General features: G+C 39.9%; 2 protein-coding genes across 2 annotated transcripts; both read right to left on the reverse strand.

Annotated features, from left to right (window-relative positions):
• Positions 1–2,177: 2,177 nt before the first annotated feature.
• txnl4a (thioredoxin-like 4A) lies at positions 2,178–4,814 on the reverse strand. The gene is made up of 3 exons (XM_085791918.1): positions 4,643–4,814; positions 3,337–3,440; positions 2,178–2,685 (listed from the first exon to the last, which is right to left on the reverse strand). The coding sequence occupies exons 1-3, from the start codon at positions 4,793–4,795 to the stop codon at positions 2,514–2,516; spliced, it is 429 nt and encodes a 142-aa protein (XP_085648044.1). The 5' UTR covers positions 4,796–4,814; the 3' UTR covers positions 2,178–2,513.
• Positions 4,815–6,164: 1,350 nt separating this feature from the next.
• Positions 6,165–12,392, reverse strand: LOC146978873 (E3 ubiquitin-protein ligase znrf2-like). The gene is made up of 4 exons (XM_085791919.1): positions 11,668–12,392; positions 10,017–10,112; positions 7,640–7,745; positions 6,165–7,086 (listed from the first exon to the last, which is right to left on the reverse strand). Exons 1-4 carry the CDS (start codon positions 11,993–11,995, stop codon positions 7,029–7,031), a joined length of 588 nt encoding a protein of 195 aa, XP_085648045.1. The 5' UTR covers positions 11,996–12,392; the 3' UTR covers positions 6,165–7,028.
• Between the last annotated feature and the right edge of the window lie 278 nt (positions 12,393–12,670).

Below are 12,670 nucleotides of genomic sequence, written 5' to 3' on the forward strand. Positions count from 1 at the left end.
GCAGAGATACACGGTACACACACACACACACACACACTGACTCTGAGGTTGGAGGTTTTATCCCAAATGACTCCCAACTTGTCTCACTCAGGGGAGGTGAGGAGGTCAAGACTATTTACCCCTGAGAGAATCCCTCTGTGTGTTTGGTCCAAACTCACACTCACTCTGAGACATAGACAGAGACAGAGATTTGTCCCTTTCACCTCATCCATCACTCAACAAATTGGACTCAGTCTCCCATGCAGTGTGTGGCGTCTGATTATAAGGAGCTGTAAGAGATGGAGCTGACAGCTAACGGATATTAATGAGACTCATCTACTGATATTTCTCTCACTCTCTCCAGCTCCTTCGCCTTCTGTTGTCTTTGTCTTCCCTTTCTTTCTTCGCCCTGTTCATCATTACTCTCAGTGTTTCTATCATCCTCGCTGATGGATAACGACTGGCAGGCTGTGGGCTGATGAGGGAAACTGGTGGGGGAAAACAAAACAAGCAAGACTGAAAGGCTGTATTAATTATTCTGCTTTGTTATCGTCCTACAGAGGAGTGTTTTACATGGCTTTGTCGCTGCTTTTTGAAGTGTGCAGAGATTGTGGGTTGAGAAAACACATGGTGGTTCATTCATATGCCAGTAGTTTCTAAACTTCAATGCCACTGATGGTTAAATTCTGGGCTTACACCGGTGAGAATAATACATGTTAAATCCTCTGAAATCTCTAAAAGATAAACAATAAATAACAGTGAGATAGAGTATACGGTGTAGCTCACACATCTGGTGCTTCTGTCAGATCTTTGGAGACAAATAGCATAGTGGATGTCCGCTGTTCATCATGCACACTTCACGCCTCGGCCAAAACTTTCCTGAATTTCTTTCCCTCTGGCGCTCACTGTGTCAAAGAGCAGTGAACGCCAACACAAGCAGACGCACGAGCTGTTTCTTCCCACAGGACATCACACTCATGATCACTTCTTCACGTGAATGTCTCCCCGCAGTGTTTGAACGGCACCCAGCAGTTAACTGTGAAATCACTATTGTTATAGCTGTGTGTGTATATATAGAGTATTTATATAGTTTACCGTACATAATATTCCTCTATTCCACACTGACTCATAACACAGCTTGTGTACACATTACATAGACTGTACACACGGAGACCTCCATATTTAATTTACAGTAGGCTACCACTAACTTCATCAACTATTTATTCCAATCTGCTTCATGCTGCTGCTGCTTGCACTTCCTTTTACGTTTTGGAAAACTACAAGTCCCACCACCTCAACACATTTAGTCTTGTGTTTGTTGTTGCCTATTTGTCTGTTTCATTTTTATTTCTACATGTATTCATGTATTCAGCCTTTTGCTGTATTTGTTTTGGCACTATATAGCTACTGGGAGCAACTAAAAACCAGTTGAACATTCTTGTATGTGCAAGCATATTTGTCCAACATTGTTTGCTCTGATGGATCACTCACTGGAGCGTTCAGTCATCCGAGTCTTGACTATTACATTAGTGCAAACAGGCAGACTGAGAAACCACCAAGCCTGATGAATACCTCTGGCTCCATCTGTTGGAGATTATCTGGCATTGCAGTCTGCAGCTAAAAGAACAGATAGTGTGGGGTGTTAAATCACACACACACAGACACACACACAAAAACATTAATTAAAAGACATTTCACTGTTTCTTGTCAGATCAATATGATATGAAATATAATTTTAAAATGCATTAATTTCCATAAAAGATAACCAATTTGTTGTCTTTTTCTATTAGATTATTTTTGACTTTCTGACCTCTTTGCTTGGTGGTATTGTTGGCATCACCTGTGGCCCTGTGTTTGCAGATGTAAGTACCAACCGTAGCCATCAGCTCCTTCCAGCTGATTTAATGCCATATGGTGCTGTGGAGTTTGTTCTGTACACTTGACTGTACTTCTGCAGCTCTCACCTGTATATTCTCCCTGGGCTTTATGATACTAGTGTGGGTGGTTACAGAGTTTAGTGGTGTTTAAGTCTGTTGATGGGTCCATTCTGTGGTATGGCACAATTTTCAGGTCCAGGTCAGACATTACATACCAGGACTTATCCACATGGCAGAAGCCACTCTACGTTTGTCACCTGCCCTATAATAAATGTACAAAAAAACTATTAAAAACAATTAAATATATCAAAAAATGAAGACTTTTCTATGTAAATATCCATGTTTATTACAACAGTAAATATGAAGACTTGTTGAATGCGTCTGGTTTGCTCAGCACTTGTTTGAAGAGAAAAGAAAGCAACTCAATGTCAAACAAATCTGATAAAATGGTATAATATTCTACACACAGAAAAACACAAATGGCACAACATCACACAATCAGGACCGTTTATAAGAATATTGTCTTGGTTTGCAAGTGGAAACAAATAAAGTTGCGAAAGGTCTTCCTTGACTTCTGTAACTTGTAGTCTCTGTTTTTTTTATGTCACAAGAATCAGGGACAAAAAGACATCTCAAAAAAGTTGAAAAAAAAAAAAATCAATATCTGTATTTTGTGGAATAATCCTTAGGCGACACCACCAGACCTCGTCCTTTTCTTGCGCCTCTGTAGACTGTTTCAACAATGTCTATCATCTCCTGCTTGTCCTCCATTGTCCAGTTGATCTTGTTGTTGTTACCGGTGCCCAAATCAATCATGATGTGTTTGTTCCTGACGGAAACCAGCAACAATATGAGAAGGTTAAACTGGGATAGTAAATAATGTTATGACTAAATTATGAATGGTTAAAGCGATAGTTCAACATTTTGACACATTTTTTTTGGCAGAGCTAAGCTACAGGGGCTAATTGGATTTCTTGGTTTCCCTTATCAAACTCATCAAATACACAATCCAACAACTCCAAAACACTCTCTTGGACAAGTTGTGACCTGCACATTCACCACGCTATGAGATAATAATGGAACGTTACGGGACTGAGTCATTTTAAAGGTAAATTCATGCAAAACTTCCCTCAGCAGTCTCTGTATTTACCTCGAAAACAACTCTGTCTCGTAACGTTCCATTATTATCTCAGCATGGTGAATGTGTCACAACTTGTCCACCAGAGCGTTTTGGAGTTGTTGGATTGTGTATTTGATGAGTTTGATGAGGGAAACCAAGAAATCCCATGAGCCTCCGTAGCGTAGCTCTGAGCAGCTTGCGGCTCTGCTCCACCGTTCTAAAAATAGCTTGCACTGACAATTGGTATGAGCATACTCCTAAAAGTATAGAGATTATGGCAATAGGCCAATTTGCCAAAATGTTGAACTATCCCTTTAAGATAACATCATTGTGAGGGCAATGCCAGACACTCAGTCTTACCTGAAAAAGAACATGACAGTGCAGGGGTCGTACAACTCGTACATTTTGTTGAAGTCAGGCACTTCGGTGATGTCCACCAAGTAAATGACAGCAAAGTTCTTTACCTATTAGAAGACACGTAGACAAGCACAATGTTATAATGGTTAACTATGAACAGCAAAGTACTTTCAACATAAAAGGCACAACAGTGTGACGAGGAAGGGTCTGCTCCTGCTGAGGTAAACAAAACAAGTTTCTTGGCCTGTGGATTCAATACAAATTACAGATCCTGGTTTGTCAGTTCATTCATTGCGTAACACTTTAACTGGCAACTCCCTAACCAACATTTAAAAGTTACATTTTAGCCTGAAGCTGATGCTAAGATACTTGTCATTGAGAAAAATTTCCTCTGCCTTTTCACAACTTAACAGCGAGAAATCTGTAGATATGCATAAAGGAGAAGTGCCGTTTTTTACAACCTGGACCTTATTTCAATCGTTTAAGTCAAACGATAAATCTTTCCCCCTCACTACTGTCTCACATTCAGTTATTCCTCTGTATCCTTGCAATCATATGAGGTCCTGCTAAGAACAACTAATAATCCAGCATTTAACATCTAAGGCCAATTACTCCAGTGGCAACAATTATCCAAGCTAAGAAACTCCCAGTGGAGTTTCAATAGCACCAGACAGAAGCCTATACATCATTTACAGTCTTTGCAGAAGTACTACACATCAGCAGCTGGTAGAAGTATTGTGACTTTTTCAACTTGTGGTCACAATATCCATTATATTACATCAATGAAAGGTTCCTGCTAACTGTTTTTACATGTTCTGATATTTTTGTTCTAAGACAGGCATGTCCAAACTATTCCTCAAAGTGCTGTGTGGTTGCTGTTTTTTGTTCCAACCAACCAAGAGCACACAGTTTGACCAATCTACTTCTTGAAGATCTCAGATCAGTTGATTAAATCAGTCAAATCTGGTGTGGTGGTGGTGGTGCTGCTGGGTTGGAACAGAAACCTGCAGCCACACCGGCCCTTCGTCAGATAGTTTGGACATGACTGGTCTAAGAACTAAGAACTGTTAATGAATGAGCTGGATGAGTTTTACTGAGATATAGAGGTCTCGGGCTGGTCTCTGTTGCTGTACATGTTTGACTCAATGTGGCCCCCTGTAAACAACCAGAGAGCCTCGTGTTTACATTTATTTTCTGACTTTATTGTGCATGTGTTACTACAGACCAGCAGGTGAAGCTATTCAGCGCGTTTACACTATTTATACGCGGAGGGAGAGCCAATGCTAGTGAGGATGGATAGTGATCAAACCTTTTCTGCAATGCTGTACAGGACTTCGTCCATTTTCATACATGTTGGGTCCCAGTCGTGTCCGAAGCGGATCACGAGGACTCGGTCCTCCTCAGACAGGATGGCTTGGTCAACCTGCCAGCCATTATGAAGATGTGGGAGCATGTACGACATCTTGACTCTAAGTTGTCGTCCCCCAAGCTGAAATCAATAACACTGAACATTAGCTTCACATAAAGCAAAGGGTTAGAGCGACGTTAACACCCAGAACAATCGGGACTTCGGCTTGTATTAGCCTTTTAGCTAGCCTGCTGATACTAGCAAGCAGGAATTAGCCTTAGCTAGCCGACGAAAAGTCTGGATAAAGAGAGAAATAACTTTACTAGACTGGAATAAACCATATGTCATATAACAAAGAAACACTTATCTTACCCAAAAGTACAAAACGAAGTTGGTTTAGTGGCCAAGTAAATATCCTATGTAGTAAAAAGGGTAGATTGTTGGTGAAACAACCTCGTTCGTCAATGGTACGTTGCGGTACGCGCGACGTCATCGACGAGAGACAGCGTCGACGTGACGTGATGACGTTGCTTGTGCGTACAATTAATGAACCATTAAAGTTTGTGTATGCTTCAAAATCTAAACGTTGTGGATTCATAAGATCGAGTTACAGTGACATTATGCATCAATTTTCATTCAATAACATCACATAACAACATTACAACACGAATATTGACAGCAAATACACAAGGACCATCATTTACTCCCTCAATGTTCTTTAGGGAGTGAAAGATTCTTCAATTGACAAGAGGCCTAAGTAACCTATACCTCCATGGACTCCAATAATCCTCCAATGGAACAATAGAAATGTATTTCTATAAGATTGATTGGAATGAAGACAGCTTGTTATTGACAAATGTGAGGTGATTTTTAGTTTCTAACATTTGTCAAGTGAATATGACCTAAAAAGGTTATATCCATATTACTAAATTAATCTCCTTAATGAAGCGCACAATTAAGTTCATGTCATTTATTTTCAGGTAAAAGCTATCCTACAAACACTTCCTCCTCCTAGAGTCTTTCCGATTTGTCATTAGAAAAATACTTACAAAAAAAATACAGAGCTATTATCTTTGTAAATGTTCAAGTAAGTTGAAAGACAACATTTCATAAGACTGCTCATTTTGCAACATCGAGAACATTTGAACCACTTCATCCATGTTCCTGCATGCCCAGTGCCCACTCCTCGGGAAATGTTACTTCTCTTCACTCCTCTCTTCATAATTTTGGGGATCAGCTGTTTTGCTTGCATTGTGGCCTACTTCCTACTGGAAATATGTGACACCATACAGTAGGTTTCTGTGTCATGTTGGCTTGATCTAAATTCCTTGCATTTCCTCATTCCTCGTTCCTCTCATCTATTACTGCCCCACAGAAACAGTGCATAAGTCATACCATCAGTTAATTGTATTTTGAAGGATGTTTTCTTTTTGATTGGCATATTGATATATAGAGAAACATGGAATCATTTATGCAGGAAAGACACATAAGACAAAACATTTATTGTTGTGCAACTCATTACAGTACAAATACACAGTACAATGACAATGGTTCAAAGGTTATAGGAAAACTTTCCAGTCTATCACATAGCAGCATATTATGGCACTCCTTAGAGAGAGTATATGAATCATCATTAGATATGTCTCTCAACCTATCCTTAATTTTACCACTACACTACACAATCACATGACGGTGGTTCTGAATGGCCAAATGATTAACAAAGTCCAACTATTTCATGTTAGACTATTTGGTCTAGGACATATGATTGTTTAACAAAAGATAGTGAAAGCCAATTTTTGCACATTTTTGCAATGAAATTAGGATCTAGTTCCTGACTACCATCAACACTGTAATCATCCCTTAAAGCTGATATGGCGTCTCTTTTATTCTGTATGGCTGTTTTCACATTGCACAACATCAGCCTTCAGCCTTCTAAACAAGTCTTTGAACAGGCATCCACCTTAATCTCTGCTGAACAGAGACTCTTCCACCATGCTGCTTATGCAGGTCCTCTGCTTTAAAACCACACCCTGTTACTGTAAGCCAAACAGTTCAGTTCAGATCCCTCTTTAAGCCAGCAGGTGGCAAGAGAAACATTCACATATTTTCTGGAGACAAAATGACTCCACCAGTGGTTCTTTGAACGTCCACACGACGTCTAGGGAAATACGTATATCCAAAGTCCATCGCAGTTCCATGAGGCAATATGAATAATCCTGCAAAATAATGTCTCACAATCCCTGAGGAGCGCTGATGCTCGGCTGGAACAGACAGTGTTGGGATATGATCAGGGCACACAGTCGACAGCAATGATGCACAGTTGATTGAATCTGTACGTTTGTAGCTTCTAGTCGGCAGGATGCTCCGGACATGAGCGATTCACACCGAACCACTCATCTATACACCTGAAACAGGAAGCGGAGAACAGGGACTTTACCTCTTGTGGTCAAAGGAAGATTAAAAAAAGGGCATAGGCAAATTTCTCTGTACTCACGTTATCTAAAGATAGTGGCAGTTATTTACTCTACTTGTCAAAACCATTACTTTAAGTAAATAGTTAAATAGGAGGGTTTTTGTAATAATTATAGCAATTACTATCACATATTTTTTTCTCATTGCGGTTCAAGATGTCTGTCATCTGTTTGATTTGGTTTATTCACTGACTGTGGGCTCTCTACAAAAAAGATTGGACATGTTTTGCATTAACATATTTTATCTTTGGTAGGAGCAGTGAGAGACGGACAAGTCAGGGCTTTGGGAAAAGTTTCAAATGGACTTTACAATGCATTTTGGCATCACCACCTATGGTCAGTGGAACAAACAGGGAACAAACACTTGTTTGTTTTCTTGAACAGTTTGATGAGAACATAGTGTTCCACAATAATTTCAAGTTAAAATCTGTTAATTTGTGATTTGTGTGTGTGTGTATGTGGGAGCGTGTGTGCATGTGTTAGTTACCCCTTATGGTAGATACAGAGGCAGGGCAGTCTGGCAATGGTGTCTCCCTGCTCCAGCTCTTCTAAACAGATGGCACATTCCCCAGAGTTTCTGGACAGGATGTCCTCTGAGAAAGACAATACAGAGACAAACTGAGCAAAGGGCTGTCTCGCACACCAAACCCTGTATCAGATGTTCAGTTCAAGCACTAAGAGCAGCATAACCATCTGTTTAACCTTTGGTACCAAAGGTGTTCGGTTTGTGTGTTTTTATGGAGCACAGTTTCACTTTTATTCAATTGTGTATTTTAAAAACAGGAAGAGAAAACTGAGCCTCCGATCAGATGAAACTGAGAACAGGTAACAAGGCACATGTTTTTTCCGTGCCATAATCTGCATATTCAGCTTTGACAAGCTCTACAGTCAATACCTGAGGCCAAAGAGTATGAGAGAGTTTGAATATCTATATGCTGTATTATATATCTGTGTATATGTTGTTATGCTTCTGTGCAAGTCGTGTGTGTGTGTGTCTCTCTCTGCACATGCATCGACACTTGAAGACAAACAACAATCTACTGTTTGTATACTTGCAAGCACAGGAAGCCTCATCAAGCAAAAAGTGTGTGTAGTGACAACTGTATCTACAGAGAGGATGTGTTTATCTTTCCCGGTTGTGCACATATAGATGGGTGTGTTCTACACAGGTGCTCACACAGCAAGTCTGCACGCCTATGAAAGGCTGCATAGATGTGCAGCTGCATTTGCTTTGATCTTTTCATACTGCTTTTCATAACATCCTGGTGCAGATGCATTTCTATGGATAATAAGTTCTGCAAAACTTTTTTAGTCTATAATCTAAGACAAGACTTTTAATGCGTTTTAATATATATTCATTATCATTCTCATGACCCAGCTGCAGAAACAACTCGGCAAAAAAAACTTGGGAAGTGAAGAGAGACGGTGGTGGAACATAAATTAGTATATTTTTATACTGCACTTTTTTTTAGGTTCATGTGACTTGATAACTTCCTGTCTGTGCAACTCTCTACTTCTCCATGATGTTTACAGAGGAAATACTGCAACTTCTACTCCATTATGTTTATTTGAAAGTTAGAGTTGACTAACTCTCAGTTAACTTAAAGATGAAAAAACTATCATAATGTAATGAAATGAATGTTACACTGCTGCAATGTGTCCCTCTTGCACTATATTGTTGTTTTTTGTTGTTTTTCTGTGCTAAAAGGCACACAGTACATATTTTGGAATGTGTGAGGCACTTTTGCACTTCAATACTTCTTTGCCAGATGCTCACTGCTATGGATAACTGTGTTATTATGACAATAACAATAAAATATTGAATTGAAATCTGATTTAACTACCCGACAGTAAATATAGCAGAACATATGGCAACATAAACCAACCATTTCAAGTAATATTCATTTGTAATTATAGAATGAAATATACAGACCCTCAAAGAAGTCCTTCAATGAGTATGAGGGGTCATAATATGTGCATAAATTAAAAAAAAAAGAAAGAAAACAAAACAATTGTCTGTCACTCAAAATCTACAGTATAATAATCTAGTATAAACATAAGACATCTGACCTGTGTTGATAAGCTGCAATGTTGACACCCATTTATTTTATGGGGTCATAAGGGGTCAAAAGTTGGAAACCTCTATAATATTTAATGATATAATCATTGTGGTATTGCTACTAGGGATGTCACGATTACTTGTTTTCACAATTAATCGCGGTATTAAACGCCACAATTAATTAATCGTTAAGATTCTTAAATACCGTCACTTTACAAAAAAGATTATGTTGGAACCACAGAGGCAGATGTGCACAAAAGTTAAGGTAAATGTAAGAAATACTGGTCCAATTACCTACGTAAAATACGATTGGTAGGAATTTAAATGTTGGTGTCTCATTTGTAATAAAAAACAAACAAACAATTAAAATAAACTTAAACATTTGGTATAGGTGACAATTAATGATTTGAATATTTAAAACACTGGAGGATTAATAATTGGTTATATATGAATAGTAGATACTTAAAATATTTAGTGTAAAAATTTGTAATGTCATTATATTTTGACTGTATTTGATTTTACACATTCATATGTTGTGAAATTAATTAATGCAGAATAATCGTGATAATCGTAATACCGTGATTATTTCTCTGACAATAATCATGCAAAGAAAATCTATAATCGTGACATCCCTAATTGCTACCCTCTGAAGCAACTTCATTTATATAAGTCATTGTTCATTCTGATACACTGTTAGTGGATTCATTTTTAGCCAAACAAACTGACTGAAGACTGAAGGATGCACCAGGTCACTGTGTCTAAAAACCAAAACCATACACCTCAGCTTCCAGTGCAGATTTCTTACTGTTGTAGGTGAGCCGTGTTTTGCTGAAACACATCAGAAGGTGCTTCTCTATTTCATCCGTCGCCATGAACTTGGAGCAGACAGGACAGTGGAAGCCTGGGAGGAAAAACACAAACATGAGGACCCAGATGTCTCCCAGCGTCACTTCACATAATCATTTATTGATATGTACACAAGAAAGGGCGTGGGACTGTCTGCATGATCTGTAACAGTCTTTAACCGTCCCACAGGTCCTAACACCTGCATGCACTTAGCAGCTGTCTGTCTGCTATACACAATCTGTAACAATCTGCTTACCTAAACATAATACAATATTAACGTGTCATTGCCATGAATCCATCCTCAAACTGAGCTGCCTTAATATTTATTGCCCCTTATTTGTGATTGTGTAAAAATAAAATTCAAAGTAGATTCATTAGTTCGACCCAGATACACTTAACCTCACAACCCTCTGCATTTCTCAGCTGCATCAAGATTAATAGGTCAGGAGCTGCTTGACCTGAGATAAGCTAACCTGCTGTTTAACGTTATAACACAGCGGTTGAGAAAACAACAAATGCAACCTATATGCAGGCAGTCATTATCTCTGCTGCTCGGCTGCCTGTTAACCTCATGTTTGTGTCATGTGTTTGTAGGGGAGGTGAGGACTGTAAAGTCAAGATCACATGTATCTAATGAACAAAGGTTATTGATGAGGTTACTTGTGATTACGCACGCTCGTCAAGGAAATGACCTGTGCCAGTAATCAGACGAAGGGTGGGGTGGGGGGGATTCTGGGAAAATATACAATACAAGTTCAGATCTGTTTTACAAAAGTGTTGTTTGTTTTTTTTCCCCTAATAACACGGGTGTTAGATGAGTATACTGGCCCTGTTACGTGAGTTTGATCTTCTGTTGTGGTCTGGTCTGGAGACGACCCACCAGTTGTGAAACAGCTAGACTTGTGGATTCAGGAAGTTGTACATGAGTGTGTGTGTGTATGAGTGTATCAGGCAATGTGTAACCAGCAGGAAGCTCTTATCTGCTGACCTACATAGTGCACTCTTCCCTCTTAGCTGGAGTGAAAAACAAGTCAGTTTTGCAAGACACAAAGAAGAAGGAGAAAAAGAAGAAGAAGATGACGACAAAGGGCTAAAAAACAACAGACCAGTGCAGCAGAACCACCTGTGGCTCCATGAAAAGTGCAGAAGTGCTAAACAAAGGGCTCAGTCATCAGACAGTTACAAGTATATGCCAGGTATCACATGTCAAATGGAAAAATACTAAGCAGCTCTGGCAACTGATGTGTTTACGCTTTATGGGAACTTGAAGCAATGTCATAAACATATGGTAGCAAACATTCAGTGACATGTCAACGCTGAACAAACAGAGCTGAACAGAGCTGAAATATTACAGCTATGCCACACGAGGTTAAAAATGGAAGTGGAATGAGATAAGGGCAACAGTCAGAAGCCTATTAGGAACAATGGGCACTATATTGTAGAGGAGTATGATATGAAGTCTCTATTCACTACTCTTGTGTATTTCAGGATCAATAAACAGGAGATTAACATTATCATGAAGGTATTAGACAACAGTCTAGCTTATTACTCTTTTGTGATGTTTCCAGATGTTTTGTAGGTGATTTGCCACCCATGCGTTATACCCTTACCTCCCAGCAGGTGAGGGGAAAGGTGGGCTGGTAACGACCCTATAAGCAGTCTGTGGCCGTCGGGAGGCAGCTGCTCCTCATCGTCACCATCTGTGCCATCGAGACTCTGATTGTGTCCACGAGACCCTGACCTGCCGCCGGTCGGTATACTGAGCCCGGAGCTGGTCGGTCCTCCGCCCGTGTACCGGATCCGGGGACCATCGGGTCCATTTGTGTACCTAAACCCAGCAATCCTCTCCCCGCCGCTGGAGTTTGAAGATGGGAGATCGGAGCTGGAATAAGCCCGAGTTCTGCCGTCAAATACCTGACTGCTCTGTTTGGCCCCCATGCTGTCTCAGGCTTTCCTCCTCAAGGTTTTTAGAGTGCGCTTTAAAGTTTTTAGCCACGGCACATGGTCGCAGTGAGTCCTGAAGATCTGACACCAACAGAGGAAATAAAACCTAACGCACGAACAACAATGCAGGCGAGCTGATCCAACATCTCAAACTTTCATACTGTGCTCCGTGCGTAATGTGCGCACTCACTGACGCACAACTTAATTTCCAAATGGTTGTTTTTTTTTTCTTGTCAGAGCCCTTCCCTTTTTTTTTTCCAACAATGAAGAAATAAAGAAGGGTAATGATCTCTTCGGTGAAACGTCCTCAACGCCTCCGCCCCAGACGAGCACATAAGCTCAAGTGTTGACCCAAAGCTCGCCTGGTTCAAGTTTGTTTTTGTGCTCAACTGTGTTCGTCTGGAAAGAAAAATAAAAGCAGGGATTGCCCTCCTCCCTCCGCGAGACAGCCCCGTCAATTTACCCAGAAGTCCGCCAGAATGAGACCTATTCGCCTTCAAAGTAAAAGTAGCCTATAAAACTGTCTATATCCAGTATCCTATACTGAGAAGGATATCTTCTCCAGCTGTTTTTCTCCCATCGTATCTCCCACAATGTATTTGCAGCAGCAATGTGTATATAGTTTATAGCACTGTCCTTTGTTCGGCTTTTTTGCATTTAATTTTTAAT

Source organism: Trachurus japonicus, chromosome 11, assembly GCF_045865225.1.
Source record: "Trachurus japonicus isolate A0001 chromosome 11, Traja_1.0".
In the NCBI taxonomy this organism is placed as follows: domain Eukaryota; kingdom Metazoa; phylum Chordata; class Actinopteri; order Carangiformes; family Carangidae; genus Trachurus; species Trachurus japonicus.

Excerpts from the sequence above, each read along its gene's own strand:
- LOC146978873 (XM_085791919.1), bottom strand. The coding sequence starts at position 11,995 with ATGGGGGCCAAACAGAGCAGTCAGGTATTTGACGGCAGAACTCGGGCT. Across the intron at positions 10,113-11,667 it reads TTCCCCTCACCTGCTGGGAG|GCTTCCACTGTCCTGTCTGC; the intron begins GTAAGGGTATAA and ends TTTTCCTCCCAG. Across the intron at positions 7,087-7,639 it reads CTCTGTATCTACCATAAGGG|GTGTATAGATGAGTGGTTCG; the intron begins GTAACTAACACA and ends TTCCTGTTTCAG.
- txnl4a (XM_085791918.1), bottom strand. The coding sequence starts at position 4,795 with ATGTCGTACATGCTCCCACATCTTCATAATGGCTGGCAGGTTGACCAA. Across the intron at positions 3,441-4,642 it reads TGTACAGCATTGCAGAAAAG|GTAAAGAACTTTGCTGTCAT; the intron begins GTTTGATCACTA and ends GTCTTCTAATAG. Across the intron at positions 2,686-3,336 it reads ACTGTCATGTTCTTTTTCAG|GAACAAACACATCATGATTG; the intron begins GTAAGACTGAGT and ends GGTTTCCGTCAG.